The sequence below is a fragment of the Apodemus sylvaticus genome, chromosome 7 (assembly GCF_947179515.1).
Source record: "Apodemus sylvaticus chromosome 7, mApoSyl1.1, whole genome shotgun sequence".
Lineage (NCBI taxonomy): Eukaryota > Metazoa > Chordata > Mammalia > Rodentia > Muridae > Apodemus > Apodemus sylvaticus.
In genome coordinates this window covers 94592146-94608522 of record NC_067478.1, presented here as the reverse complement: position 1 = coordinate 94608522, position 16377 = coordinate 94592146, and the positions used below count along the sequence as shown (strand labels likewise).

Here is a 16377-nt window from a genome sequence, read left to right as displayed (position 1 = left end):
CTTGGTGGATTTTTCCTTTGACCAGCAAGAAGTGTCCCTCAGTGTCTCTTTTGATGACTTTAGGTTCAAAGTCAATTTTATCTGATATTAGAATGGCTACTCCAGCTTGTTTCCTGAGACCATTTGCTTGTAAAATTGTCTTCCAGCCTTTTACTCTATGGTAGTTTTTGTCTTTGACACTGAGGTGTATTTCCTGTATGCAGCAAAATGTAGGATCCTGTTTACATATCCAGACCGTTAGTCTATATCTTTTTATTGGGGAATTGAGTCCATTGATGTTAATAGATATTAAGGAATGGTGATTAGCATTCCTGTCATTTTTTAAATTTTTTTTACTTCCTGTCATTTTTGATGTTATTTTTTATATTTGATTGGCTATCTTCTTTTGGGTTTGATGAAAGAAAGTTACTCTCTTGCTTTTTCCAGGCTGAAGTTTCCCCTCCTTCTATTGGTGTTTTCCTCCTATTATCTTTGTAGGGCTGGGTTTGTGGAAAGATATTGAGTAAACTTGGTTTTGTCATGGAATATCTTGGTTTCTCCGTCTATGGTGATTGAGAGTTTTTCTGGTTATAGTAGTTTTGGCTGGCATTTGTGTTCTCTTATATTCTGCATGAGATCTGCCCAGGATTTTCTAGCTTTCATAGTCTCTGGTGAGAAGTCTGGTGTGATTCTGATCGGTCTTCCTTTATATGTTACTTGACCTTTTTCTCTTACTGCCTTTAATATTCTTTCTTTGTTAAGGACATTTGGGGTTTTGATTATGATGTGACGGGAAGTATTTCTGTTCTGGTCCAGTCTGTTTGGAGTTCTGTAGGCTTCTTTTATATTCATGGACATCTCTCTCTTTAGGTTGGGGAAGTTTTCTTCCATAATTTTATTGAAGATATTTGCTGGCCCTTTAAGTTGTAAATCTTCACTCTCATCTATGCCTATAATTTTTAGCTTTGGTCTTCTCATTGTGTCCTGGATTTCCTGGATATTTTGGGCTACTAGCTTTTTGCATTTTGCATTTTCTTTAACTGTTGAGTCCATGGTTTCTGTGGTATCTTCAGCATCTGAGATTCTTTCTTCTATCTCTTGTATTCTGTTGTTGATATTTGCATCTAATGGCCCCTGATTTCTTCCCAAGGTTTTCTATCTCCAAAGTTGTCTCCCTTTGTGCTTTCTTAGTTGTTTCTACTTCTGTTTTTAGATCCTGGATGGTTTTGCTCAGTTCCTTCACTTACTTGTTTTTGTTTTCCTGTAATTCTTTAAGAGAGTTTTGTGTTACTTTTTCATGACCTCAGCCTGTTGATCAAAGTTATCCTGTATTTCTTTAAGTGATTTTTGCATTTTCTCCTTATTGGCTTCTATCTTTTGACCCGTATTCTTCTGAATTTCATTCAATGATTTTTGTGTTTCCCTTGTAATGGCTTCTAACTTTTGATCCATTTTCTCCTGAATTTCTTTAAGAGATTTATTTATGTCCTTCATGTGTTCCTGTAACAGCATCATGACCAGTGATTTTAAATCCAAATCTTGTTTTTCTGGTGTGTTGTGGTATCCAGGATATGCTGTTAATGGAGAATTGGGTTCAGATGCTTCCATATTGCCTTGATTTCTGTTAGTAACGTTCCTATGTTTGCCTTTTGCCATCTAGTTCTCACTGGTGTTAGTTGGTCTTGTTGTCAATGCAGGACTCACCAGTGCAAGCTGCCTCTTCCTAGCTGGCCTCTGGATGTACAGCTGGCCTCTTGCACTGCTTGGAGATGGGGTAGTGTGGCTGAGGCTGTTCCTGATCCAGAGGTGGAGACCGGAAGGCTCCCGCCAGAGGCCTCAGGACTGGATCCTCCACTCTGCAGGGCCAGACTCACCAGAGCAAGATGCCTCCTCCCAGCTGGCCTCTGGGTGCACAGCTGGCCTCCTGCACTTAGAATGCAGTATTTTAAGAGAAGAATTTGATTGTCAAAATCTTTGTGGGGCCACTGGCTGTGAGACTGCTGTGTCTTCAAATTTCTTTCTATTATTTCTTTGGGATATATTTCTGTTTAATTTTTTCCACAAATATGTCTAACCTTGTAAATCTTCTACATGATGTCACATGACCTGCCATTCTTGTTAAAAAAAAAATCTCAAGAGTCCTGTGTAGGAGTTATGTTGTAGATGCGTCTTTTGGGATTGGGCTTCCCGAAGGTGATCTCTGTATTGTATGCAATAGAAGTTTTCTGTAGTGGCTTCCATTTGCTGTAAAGATAAGCTTCTTTGATGAGAGGCAAGAGCTATAGTCATCTGCGGGTATAAGGATGAGCTTTAGAATGTATTAGTAACACATTAGGAATTATGTATTAATTAGGATTATGCTCATCTAGTAAAGTGGTAGTAGTAGGTTCACTGTTAAGACCCATGGCCTCACTAGCCCCAAGTAAGTTATAATAATCAAACTAGAAGTGGTGACTAATTTGAGAGGGAATAAGGGAGTGAGATAGGAAAGGTTAGAGAAAGGGAGAATGGGAGGGGGGTCGATGGAGAAAAGGGAAGGGGAAGTAATATAATTATATATTAATTAAAATATATTAACATAAGAAAGCAAAAGAGGCCATGAATTTGAGAGATTGTAGGTAAGAAGGGTGGATTTAAAGGGTGACAGGGAGGGGGAAATCTTGTCAATGCAATACACATATTTGAAATTTAAGAATTCTAAAATATTTAATACCCAAGGCTTACTTAGGAAAGTGAGTTTGTTTCTTTAGTGTGTGGTGTATAGGGCTGGGGAACGCTACGGCTCTTCATCAGTTATCTGCAGGACCCACTGATGAGTCACTTCAGAGTACGTGAGCATCTCATGTGTGGCTATTTTCTCTGAATTGAAACATCCTCTACTTATGGGAGCTTCATTAAGAATGAGGAAGAAACAAACAAACAAAACACCTAAAAACCAAAACCAAACCAACCAAGCAAAAAAACCCAAACAACGGAACAACAACAATAAAAATAAAAGCCAAAACCTCATCTCACTAGGCTCAGAAAATTCTTACAACTTAACTACATCCACAATGCTCCTCCCAAAGGTCTACAAGTCATAAAAATTGCTAAAGAAACAAAACTTTCTGATCTGAAAACTTTGAGCTAAGGGATGCAGTTTTTGTATATCATCATCCATGTTTAGATCGGAGTCTTTGGTTGGGTAGCCATCTTAAAATTACCTATGTCCTAAGCTAGAATCTAGATATGTATGCATGTATGTATGTATGTATGTATGCATGCATGTATCTATCTATGTATCTATGCATCTATCTATGTATCTATCATCTATCTATCTATCTATCTATCTATCTATCTATCTATCTATCATCTATCTATCTATCTATCTATCTATCTATCTATCTATCTATCTATCTATCTCTATCCTCTATCAATTATCTATCTACTAATCATCTGTCTGTCTGTTTCTGTATCTCTGCCTCTCTCTGTCTATTTGTCATCTATCAATATAAAAGAGTGTCTCATGTATCCCAGGCTGCCACAGAACTTGCTATGCTGCCAAGGATGACCTTGTAGTTCTGTTTTTTTCTGCCTTTACCCCCTCAGTGTTGGGATCACAGACATGTACCACCATACCCAGTTTATTTGGTGTTAGGAATAGAGTGTTGGGTTCTGTGTTTAAAAGATACGCACTTTACCACTTTTTAAGACACAAGTGAGCAGTAAGGGAGTGATGTGATTTAAGACCATACCCAGTACTTCCTCTTGGCAGTTCAAGGACACAGTTATCTTATCACCTTTGAATGTTCTCCACCCCTGGCACCTACAAACCTTCTTTTATTCTACAGTTATTTGTTAAATTGAGTATTTTTCGAGGTTAAGTGTAGTACTCAAAAGTATCTTTAAGGTTCCTGTAATTACTCTGGTTCTTTGCATGGCCATATTGGATCATTGTTAAGCATGCTACTCAAGCTCATATTCTGTTTTACTTCTGAAAGACACTTTTAGATGTTGTACATGTCTTGAAATGCTTCTCTTGATCAATTTCCTTTCCTCTGTGTGGTAATATTTTAGGGTGCCCTCAATCCCTGACTTTCATTTATTGCCTCTTTAAACACATATGCTTAGAGCAAGTTATAGTTGTTCTACATTTTAGATTAGCTATGCATTAATAATTCTTAAGTATGCATCTCTTTCTTTCCTATCGTAGACTGACTTTACATTGCTTTCTACTTTCTGATACTTGCATTTCAGATGGTATGGTAGCACTTTATGGACTCATCTATTTTTTTTTTTTTTGGATTTAGTTTTTTTGAGACAGGGTTTCTCTGTGTAGCCCTGGCTGTTCTGGAACTCACTCTGTAGACCAGTTTGGCCTCAAACTCAGAAATTCACCTGCCTCTGCCTCCCAGAGTGCTGGGATTACAGGCGTGCACCCCACCACCCGGTTTATTTATTTATTGCATCAAGTACACTGTAGCTGTCTTCACACACTCCAGAAGAGGGAGTCAAATCTCGTTATGGATAGTTGTGAGCCACCATGTGGTTGCTGGGATTTGAACTCAGGACCTTTGGAAGAGCTGTCAGTGCTCTTAACCACTGAGCCATCTCTCCAGCCCCCTAAAAATTTTTTTAATAGACCTCTTCTCATATATGTTACATTCATGCTTTTCTGGGCCTCAAATCTTAGTCAAATTTGGTTGGTGTTTTTTCCCATCAATATCTATTCTTTCATCGCTGTGACATCAATATATATATCAACTGCTCCATTCCTGTGTCTCCTGCACCATTTACCTCTTTCTCTATTTATTGGTGTTTGAAGTATTCTGGCTGATCTCCCTGTCTGCCCCTTTCTCTCTTTCAGCCTGTTCTGACATTACCATCTATATAAAACATCATTGCTATTAAGAAAGACAGTTTTGATTGCTAGTATTACTTAATCATTTTTTTTGCCTTCTAAGTTCTATAATCAGCCCCATTTTTCACCCTTTGAGATATCATTATTATTAGTTTTAAGATTAGAGATTGAAGTTCAGAGAGAGGTTGAATAGATACAAAGGTCACATGTATAGCAATAGGCAAAGCCATGATTTGTACTGAAGTTAGTTCACATTTTGAATGCTTAGGAACATCATAACTTATAATTTACCATTACTACTAATAATTTTGTTAGAATTATGGCCATAAATTTGACTGTTCCAGGCAAGTTGACAAGTGGTCACCTTATTGCTATTATGCTATAATTCCTCTCCAGTGGTTATACATATTTAGATATATGGGAAAGGTTGAGGAATTATCTACTTTAAAAAATTATTTTTCAAAAGCTAACACACCACCGTTAGACTTCATTATGACATTTTCATATTTGTTCTTGTTACTCTCCCGTATCCCATCCCCCATCCCTCTGCTTTCCCTTTCTACCCCAGAAATTTCTTGTCCATGTTCTCACATGTATTCTATTAACCTCCACACCATCAACATCTCCTTTTCTCTTATCATGGCCCCCTTTCTAGCTTCATGATCTATATCTACACTCACACACACACACACTCACACACACACACACACACACACACACTTTAACATAACATTAAAGCTAGATCTGCATATGAAAGATAAGATGCAGATAGCACTTTATCTAAGTCTAGATTACCTTACATAACATGATAATCTCCAAATTTACCTATTTTTCTGAAAATTTTGCTGAATAAAAAAACTGCATTGTGTATTTATACCACATTTTCACTAGACATTTAGAGAAGTTTAGTATTTTCTTGGTATTTTAAATAGGGCATCAATAGCCATGGGTATGTAAGTAGCATTGCAGTAGAATGTAGAGTCCTTTGATCATGTGATAAAAGATGATATTGCGATAAAGAGATACCATGACCATGATAACTCTCATAAAAGAAAGTGATTAATTGGAATTTGCCTACAATTTCAGAGGTTTAGTTCAGTATCCTCATTGCAGAGGGCATGGTAGCTTACAGGTAGACATGGTAGCTGAGAATTTTACAGTCAGATCTGAAGGCAACAAGGAGAGAGACAGACAGACAGACAGACAGAGAGAGAGAGAGAGAGAGAGAGAGAGAGAGAGAGAGCTTGGGTCTGGGCCTGGTTTGGGTCTTTTGAAGCCTGAAAGCCCATCTCCAGAGACACACTTCCTCTAACAAGGCTTACAGCTACTAATCCTTCCAAGTAGTGGCACTTCCTGGTGACCAACAATTCAAATTTATGAGACCAAGGGGACTGTTGTTATTCAAACCACCATAGCATGTGTGGGTCATATAGTAGTTCTGCTTTTAGGTTTTTGAGGTCTTCTCACTAATTTTCATAGAGAGTAGATCAGTTTGCATTCCACCAATAGTGAGCAGAGATACTTCTTTTCTCTCATCTTCACCTCTGTTTAAGATAGCCATTCTGACTAGGGCAAGATGGAATCTTACAGTAGCTTTATTTGAACTTCCCTGATGGATAAGGATATTGAAAGCCTTTACAATAGTTATTGACTGAGCCAGCAGGATGATCCAGCAGACAAAGATGATTTCTATCAAGTTGGATAAACAAAATCAATCCCTGTGACACACATGGTAGATGTGTCCTCTTCTCTCCACACAGTAGCTTTGCTATACATGTATGTGCATTTACACATAATGAAGAAATGTGATATAATATATTTCTTGGCTATTTGTATTTTTTCTTTTGAGAAGTTTTGGTTTTCTGTATGTTTAATTTTTACAGTTCTTTGTGTATTCTATATATTAATACTCAGATGTCTAAACATCCTTGAACTCTGGTCTTTATTTCACTAATTTATGGCACCCTTGCTTCATTTGCTTGGGATACACACACACACACACACACACACACACACACACACACACACAACTTTGTATGTATATACAAAACTATGTATGTTTTGGAAGTTTCCACTAAGGAAATAGTTGGGGTGTCTATAATAGTTGCATATTTTTATACTTTTTGTCAATATTTTTATTCCTATGATTACCTTCTGTTTACAGCTTGCAAGTAGTTGCTTTGTGTTTTCTTGTTTTTATATTGCTTGCACACAGAGAAAACACTATACCAGCTATGTTATTGTATATAATCTAATATCTGAGTTTAATAGCAGGCTGTGTATTTTTATTCTTTTTACTTTTCATTCCAGTCAAAATAAAGGTCATGTGGGTTCATGGAGAAGGAGAGGTCAGAAACAGAGACTTAAAAGCAATCTGAGACCTCACACAGTCATCTTCCCTTTTGCGACCTGCGTTGTGTGTCTTCAGACACAGATAGTACTGATGACTGTCTAAATCCTAAGTTGCTGGTTCTGAAAATATTTAGAAGTACTTGGAAGACACTCTGGCCAAGCCCATACCCAGAGATTTTGATCAATGTCTCAGACTTTCTAAGACACAGTCAAGATAATTGTAGTGAGCAGCAGGTTTGAAAAACAGGAAACAGCCTCTCCAGATCCTTCAGGTCTCAGCTTGAGGATAAGGCTTTGATATCTGAGAAGACAAGACATAGAGGAGGGATAGTAAAGGCAGATGTTGGGGTTTGGGAGTAGGAGACACCAAAGAGAAAGAGGCAACTTGGAGGAGTGCTCAGAGAGTGTGGTAGAAGGCAGAGACAGTTGACAGTCATGGACTGTTGACTCGTTAGTAACTTAGACGAAGACTGCTTGGGCATAGATATAGGGAAGGCCTGCTATCCTGAGAGTTTTCTTTTCTTTTTAATCATTAAAGTTACTTAGAGGGGAGGGGAATAAGAATTCCTGCTGATTTCTGATTAATTGCATTCCAAGAATTAATATTGATCCCTGGAATGAATTAAAATTTGAATAAATCTTTCATTATGCTAACGCATAACAGCTCTGCAAAATTTTCTCAACTGAACATACTTTTACTAAAATTATTGGACATTATCTGTTACTTTTAAGATATTGCCTTATGGGTTTCAGTGGGACCTATAAGGAAGTTGGTCTAATGGTTACAATAAGGACTTTGAATTGAATAGACTCAGCTAAGACTGTGGGTTTTGAAACACATTGTACATCTGCAGAGATCCAGACTTTAACATCCTAAGCAAGAGCTGTAATAAGGAATAAATAGATGTCTCTAAAATCTTTCTTTTATTATTTTGAGATTATAATATAATTACACCATTTCCTCCTTCCCTTTCCTCTCTCTAAAATACCTCTCTCATATACCTCTCCTTGGTGAAATTTTGTGGCCTCCTTTTCATATATATATATATACCTAATTATGTAAGTACAAAAATAGACATGTTTCTGAGTGTTTTAGACCTTGTCAGCTGGGACTCAGTTTAATGACATAGTATTAAGTACATTATAGGCTATTTAAGAATTAGTGATTGTTATTTTTTAATAGTTATTTTCTTGAATACTAAGTGTAACTATTAGCTGAAAGAAATATTACTTCAAAAAGCCAAATTATGATGTATATAGGAAACAAACATTTTGCTTCCTTTGGGAAGATAACTCTGAGGAAATGATCCTGAGGGAGCCTCTGTCTTCATAATCAGGCCACTGAGATTGTGAACCAGACTGAGTCTGTTTATTCTCTTATTACCATAGGCCAAGACAGGAGCTGTCTCTTTCCTGGAAGCTGGAAGAACCATTGGATAAATTAAAAGTTGTAAGTTAAGGTTGTCGGTACAGAGAGAAATAGAAGGGGAAACTGAGATTCTGAGCTTTGGCCAGGGAAAGGAGAAGGTCTAAGCTTCAGGTTGTTGTCTTCTCTTCACCAGGCCTTTGTCTTCCTCAGAACACATTAGAGGAGAGACAGTAAGCAGAACATTCCCACTGCAAGTAAAGGAAGGTATGTGCCCTCTGACCCTGAGCAGCCATGACACAAGGGTTAGGAATGCAGACTCTGTGTAGGTCCTCTGGAGCAGCCTTCCTGCCTGCAGTCTGGAGGGCCTGTGCCTTTGAGTATTTCAGTCTCACTTATCCAGTCTGTAAAGTGAGGATAACAGTGTAGTCACATATTCTTAGAACCTCTCACAGTAAGTCCTAAATAAGTGTTGGCTTATAATGTTTGTATTCAACCTGCACACAGTTGAGCTAAGAGATTGTGAAAAGTCTGGCTTCATATATATATTCAATATATATAATTTTATGGTTCACACTGGGAGACACTGTCATAGCTTGGGTGGCATCTGCCTGTCAGGACTCACTCTGGGGAAGAGACTTACGCTTTAGGAACTTGCTCAGAGGCAAGAAATGGGAAGGCATCTCAAGTGGACTAGCTTCAGAATCTAAGAGATACCCACTTTGTCTAGTCTCTCCCTCTTTCTCCTCTCTCTCTCTCCCTTTCCCCCTCCTCTCTCCATCTCTCCCCCATCTCCTCTTTCAAAGACAGGATAGATTTGTGAGGATGGTGGTGATGCTTCTTTTTCTCCACTGGTTCTTCTCTCTGTCACACAGGTTTCCCGTCCAAGAAGAATGACTGTCAAGAATTCCTCTGTGACAGAGTTCATCCTTGCAGGCCTGACAGACCAGCCAGGACTCTGCATGCCCCTCTTCTTCCTGTTTCTAGGTTTCTACCTGGTGACTGTGGTGGGGAACCTGGGCTTGATCTCCCTGATCGGGCTGAACTCTCACCTGCACACCCCCATGTACTTCTTTCTCTTCAATCTTTCTGTAATAGACTTCTGTTATTCCTCCACTATCATTCCTAAAATGCTAGTGAGTTTTATCTCAAAGAAGAACATCATCTCACATCCAGGGTGCATGACACAGCTGTTTTTCTTCTGTTTCTTTGTTGTCTCTGAGTCCTTTATTCTGTCAGCCATGGCATATGACCGCTATGTTGCCATCTGTAACCCCCTGATGTACACGGTCACCATGTCTCCCCAGGTATATTTACTTCTTTTACTGGGAGTCTATGTGATGGGCTTCTCTGGGGCTATGGCCCATACAGGGAACCTAATGAATCTGACCTTCTGTGCAGACAACCTTGTCAATCACTTCATGTGTGACATCCTACCCCTTCTTGAGCTGTCCTGCAACAGTACCTTCATAAATGAGCTAGTAATCTTTATTGTTGTGGCCTTTGATATCGGTGTACCCATTGCCACCATCTTCGTCTCTTACGCCCTCATCCTCTCTAGCATTCTTCGCATGCATTCCACAGAGGGCAGGTCCAAGGCCTTCAGCACCTGCAGCTCCCACTTGATTGTGGTTTGTCTTTTCTTTGGTTCTGGGGCTTTCATGTACCTCAAACCTCCTTCCATTTTGCCCCTTGATCAAGGAAAAGTGTCTTCCTTGTTCTATATGATTGTGGTGCCCATGTTGAATCCTCTGATCTATAGCTTGAGAAATAAGGATGTCAAAGTTGCTCTGAGGAAAACCTTGGGTAAGAGAACATTTTCTTAACAGAAGAGCAGTATCATGAGCTGCAGTGGTGTGATTGGTCAGTGAGCAGTATTCATATGGAAAGAGCTGTGTTTGGATAAGAAGATTCAGTGTTGCCATGAGAGATTCAAGGTCTGGTCATTTCTTCTTCTTGTACAAGAAGAGAAGTATATGGCATTATGGAGTGAACTAGGTCTTCATGGATGCTGGGCAATTGTTCAGCCAACAGACTGCATGCAGCCCAGAAACAGGGTTTCAAATCCTTACATTTGAGCAACACTTTAGCACAGCTCTGTTCTTCCTGACCCTTGTTCTGCCTAAACACTTCCAAAACTTATTTTTTTTTCTTTTCTTTCTTTTTTGGGTTTTGTTTTCTTTCTTTTTTTTTTTTTAGATTTTTTTTCAATGATTTATTTATTTATTCACTTTATATCCCAATATCAATCCCCCTCCTCACAGTACCCGCTCAGGCAGATCCTCCCCTATTTCTTTCTTTCTTTCTTTCTTTTTTTTTTTTTACTTTTTATTCGATATAATCTATTTACATTTCAAATGATTTCCCTTTTCTAGCCCCCCACTCCCCGAAAGTCCCGTAAGCCCCCTTCTCTTCCCCTGTCCTCCCACCCACCCCTTCCCACTTCCCCGTTCTGGTTTTACCGAATACTGTTTCACTGAGTCTTTCCAGAACCAGGGGCAGCTCCTCCTTTCTTCTTGTATCTCATTTGATGTGTGGGTTATGTTTTCTTTTGAGACAGGGTTTCTCTGTATAGCCCCGGCTGTCCTGGAATACACTCTGTAGACCAGGCTGGCCTCGAATTCAGAAATCTGCCTGCCTGTGCCTTCCAGAGTGCTGGGATTACAGGCATGTGCCACCACCACCCGGTTCCAAAATTTAATTTTAAAAATGAAATATTTTACATCTGTATTGAAAATATACAGATATATAATTAACACTTATTTTTTCTTTCACTCATTGACTAAAATAGCCCTTTCCAATAGTATTGTGTCAGTTAGGTTCACAGACTATGTCTCAAGAAATCAGGTTCTGCCATTCAGCCAATTTTTAATTTTATGTGAATTTTTAGTAGTCACAGACAGTTTATTCTTGAGGCCTTATAAATTATTTAATCTAATGCCATTTAATATATATTAGGGACTTAGAAACACATTATTGTTGTTGTTGTTCAAGGATAACAAACTACTGTCAAAAATAAACTCAAGTTCAGAAAGTTGAATTTATGTCTATTTTTTGGGTTATCTTTTTTGGGTTATCTTTATGCTGTATTTTCCTGTCATGGTACTCCTTCTTTAGGATTTCTTTTTATTAATAATAATTTTAAATTAATTTATTTAAGTTAAAATATAATTACATATTTTGCCCTTCTCTTTCCTCTTTCCATTACCTCCCATGTATCGCTTTGTCTTTCAAGTTCATGACCAGCTTTTCTTTAATTGTTATATAGTCCTCAGTACACAAATGCAACTTGATTAGTCTGTATTATGTGACCTATAGCTATATAATATAATGTCAGGGCCAAACCCTTGGTAGGATTTCTTTTTTAGCATGAAAATGCATTAATATCTTACTCCATGGAATCTAATCATTGATAAGTGGATATTAATTAGCCCTGAAGTTCTGAATACTGAAGATACAATTAGCATATCAAATGATTTCCATGAAGAAGGAAGAAGAGGCCCCTAATCCTGGAAAGGCTTGATCCAGCATTGTAGGGGAGTACCAGGACAGAGAAAAGGGAGGGGGAAAGATAGGAGAATGGATGGAGAGAAGAGGACTTATGGGACATATGGGGGGGGACTGGGAAAGGGGAAAGCTTTTAGAATATAAACAAAGAATATAGAAAATAAATAAATAAAAAAAGAAAAAATCTTACTCTACTTACACTAATGTAATGTAAATTCTCAGAGAGAGAATTTGTAGCTAATAGTAAGATTATTCAGTGGTTAAGAGCACTTGCTGCTCTTTGAAATCCAGATTGAGCAGCCACCCAACTGCACGTCCCTCTATGTCTACAGGATTCAACACCTTTCTCTGTCTTACTAGTACATCAACACACACGTGACACACATGTGGACACACATACACACATTAAAAAAATCTTTAAAAATCAAGAAAATTATCATTATTACATTTAGATAGAAGAAAATGTTCCTTGCATTTGGTCAAGTGACAATGTAATATGACTGTATTATATGTTTTCCATTGACTTTAGGGTAAGGTCATGTGTGGAACACAAAAACTTCAGCCTCCTGAATTAGGATTCCTAATGTCTCAGTTGTTATAAAGATCCTGAATCATGTAGGTTTAAAGGCAAATGAGCAGAATTTAGGGCTTTTGGGATATGAAATTGAGTATTTGAACCTTGATGGAGAAATCTGTGACTCAGGGTAACCAAGTAAGGATTGTAAATTTTAAAGAAACAATGAGTGAACTGGAGGGATGAAGTTATTTATCAAGGCAAGATAAAGATGATACTTGCTCCATGTGCTCAGGGCCCCCCCCCTCTCTCTCTCCCTCTCTCTCTCTGCCTTTTTCTGCTTTTACTAACCTCTTGACTCCCCTCTCCAGGCCCTGAATAAACTCTATTCTGTACTATAACATAGTGTGGTTGGTCCCTCAGGGGGAAGGGATGCCTTGGCATGGGCCCACTGAGGCACCCATACCTCACCACACCTCCATAGAACACATTCCCCACCCTTCCTTAGCTTTTATAAACACAATATTGGTGCCAAAACCTGGGATTTAGAAACTCTGCAGGTTTGCAACCCATCCCAACTTTCAAATGGAGATCTATGCTCACTAGCCCAAACTTTGGAGAACTAGTAAGCACCACCCCAAACTGACCAGCTTAAAGGACCATATTGTCCCAGGGGAGAGTTCTTGAGCTCAGAGCTACTCCTGTGCTGCCCTTGTGGATGGGAGACATTCAGTCTTTCACTGACCCTTGTTCTAAGACTCTTCCCCCTTAGATGAGACTTTCCTCTCCTCTTTTGAGACAGTTTCTCGTGGCTGAGAATCCCAGGCCAGGCCTGAATAAACTGATCTCTGGTTCCGGAGCACCAGCTGCGAGTGTAGCCCCAAGTCCCCACATGACAACCTGGCAGTCTGGCCTGTGCTAGAATCTCTGGTTGTTAATGATACACTCGGGATGCTGGTAGGGGCAGTTAATAACCCTATTCTCTTCACCCATGGGTTGGCCTTCACTGCCTTGCCCCCTACTTACTGGGATGTCTTGGTGTAATTCACAGTTAACAGAAAACAGTATCTCTACATGGCCACTAAACTGTCACTTTCTCCCTAGCAACCCCAGGGGTAGGCTTCTGCCTTCCCTTTCCCTCCTTTGGTGGTTCCAGCCCTCGCTGCGGGTGCTGCTGGTTCCACCAGTTCATTGACTGCAAACGGGTCTGGCACCATGCCTTTTTAGGTACTCTGCTTTCTGCTCCCCCCTTCTTGCATTTGCTCCTTAGCTCTGCTCCAGGTTCACCATGGGAAAAGTTGGATCTGGCCCTGCTCCTTGTGTCCAGCCAGGATCTCTGTTTGGGAGACTTGCTTTCCCACTTGTGTGAGACCACCTGCTCACTCTCTTACTTGAGTGGCTCCTGTGCCCTGCCTGCCAAAGCTGACACTGGAGCCCACCTGCCTGCTACAAGCAGCTTTGGTCTTGCCCACCTCTATCTGCCCTGTTACCACTGCTCTGTGTACTATTGTAGTTGCTGTTAGATGTTGTGCTGCAGACCTGAGATAAAACAGATTTTGCCTTGTCCAAGAATCCACTTTTCTACTCAAGCGAGAGAGCCTCTCCTTCTCTCTCCCTCTCTCTCTCTCTCCCTCTCCCTCCCTCTCCTTCCCTCTCCCTCTCCTTCTCTCCCTTTCCTTCTCTACCCCTCCCTCCACTCCCCTCCTTTGGCCAGGACTCATAAAATGGGGGGTAGCTGTGCTGTTTGCCACAAGAATAGCGTGCACTTTTCTGGGATACAGGACACTACTTCAGGTGCGCCCTTTCCCTGAAGCTTCAGGCTGTTGGGAGGAAGTCCCACCCAGGCTACTGCTGCTGCCACCAGCATTCAGCAGCATGTTGGCCCCATGCATCCCATGCTGGTGTCTCAACTGCACATACACACGTGTGTCTCCTCCTCCCAGCCTACTCTCTTTACAATCCGTGTCATCAGCAATTCATGCCAGAGTCCCCGGCCTGCTATCATTGCTTGCCTGCATACTCTGCTTCACAGGACTGAACCTGTCTGGGCAAACTCACTTTTTGTCACCACAATCTCAAACCACTGTTGTCAGCTGAATTTTTTTTTTTTTTTACTTACACAACTTGTCAACATTACTTAAGATTTTCATTCCTATTCTGTCTTGATAGATGATGATTTTTGCTACTGCCATTAAATTATGGTGTGCTCTATTCAGATATAACCAATCGATATAGCCCTCAATCTTGTCAGAAGTCTGCTAATTATTAATATATCTAAGTTTATGGTAGACTGAATCTCCTGAAGTCTTTAACAGTTTAACCCCACAAGGTCTCAGAAGATCTGGACACAGCTTCAAGATACTGCCTGTATTGTAGTATGATAATCACCGAGAAACACAGTGGACAAAACTGGATACCCTGAATCAAATGACTTATTTAAATCAAGGTAAGACATTTCTTGTGTCATATGTATCCATTCTATACGGAGAAAAGAACCCCGCATCCCCTTGAAAGCCAGACTGACACTGCCTGAGTTGCCATGGAGACCACAGTTAGTGACTAGTGAATTCCGTCATTTTTTAAAATAATATATAACTGATAGATTATTGTTTATTCTCTCCCAGATTTCTGACTACATTGACAGCTGAGGTAACTGTAGCCTCACAGCTAGGAAACAGATTTAACTCCTTACCAAAACCCATTTTTTACTGACTAGTTCAGATGTAAGCTTTCACAGATATAATCTGTTACTTCCTTACCTAAACTCAGTTTCCATCAATTAAATGCTTCATATTTCCTCTTCTTACTATGCCACTGTTCTAACATTATTTAAGTTCCTATAAATTTGCCTAACTCTACAAATGAAACATTGTACTATATGGTCCAACTTTTTTTTTAATTGGATATTTTCTTTATAATTTCATTTAAAATGTTTTCCCCTTTCCAGGTCTCCTCTTCAGAAACCCCTTTCCCATCCCCTCTCGCTACCACTGCCTCTATGAGGGTGCTCCCTCACCCACCTATCCACTCCTGTCTTCCCACACTGGCATTCCCTTACACTGGGGCATCAAATACGCTCAGGCCTAAGGGCTTCTCCTCCCACTGATGTCCAACAAGGCCATCCTCTGCCACATATGCGACTAGAGCCATGGGTTTCTCCATGTGTACTATTTGGTTGGTGGTCCAGTCCCCAGGAGTTCTGCGTGGTCTGGCCAGTTGACACTGTTGCACACCCCATGGGGGCTACAAACCCCCTCAGCTCTTTCAGTCCCTGTGCTCGGTCCAATCATTGGTTGCAAGCATCTACCTCTGTATTTGTCAGGCTCTGGTAGAGCCTTTCAGGATACAGCTATATCAGGCTGCCATCAGTAAACACTTCCTGACATTCACAATAGTGTCTGGGTTTGGTGACTGTATATGAGATGGATCCCCAGGCGGGGCAGTCTCTGGATGGCTGTTCCTTCAGTCTCTGCTCCAAGAGTATATTTCCTCCTAAGAGTATTTTGTTCCCCCTTCAAAGAAGCACTTAACCATCCACAATTTGGTCTTCTTTCTTCTTGGGCTTCATATAGTCTGTGAATTAAACCTTGGATATCTGAACTTTTGGGTTAATATCCACTTATCAGTGAGTGCATATGGTGTGTGTTCTTTTGTGCTTGGATTATCTCACTTAGGATGATATTTTCAAGTTCCATCCATTTGCTTTCGAATTTCATGAAGTTGTTATTTTTAATAGCTGAGTAGTATTCCATGGTGTTAATGTACCTCATTTTCTGTATCCATTCCTCTGTCGAGGAACAACTGGGTTGTTTCCAGCTT

General features: G+C 39.9%; 1 protein-coding gene across 1 annotated transcript; it reads left to right on the top strand.

The window, feature by feature from the left end:
- The first annotated feature begins 9430 nt into the window (after positions 1–9430).
- On the top strand, positions 9431–10363 carry LOC127689229 (olfactory receptor 8B12). The gene has a single exon (XM_052188663.1). The coding sequence runs from the start codon at positions 9431–9433 to the stop codon at positions 10361–10363; it is 933 nt and encodes a 310-aa protein (XP_052044623.1).
- Positions 10364–16377: the final 6014 nt, after the last annotated feature.

Coding starts and splice junctions, on each gene's coding strand:
- LOC127689229 (XM_052188663.1), top strand. CDS start 9,431: ATGACTGTCAAGAATTCCTCTGTGACAGAGTTCATCCTTGCAGGCCTG.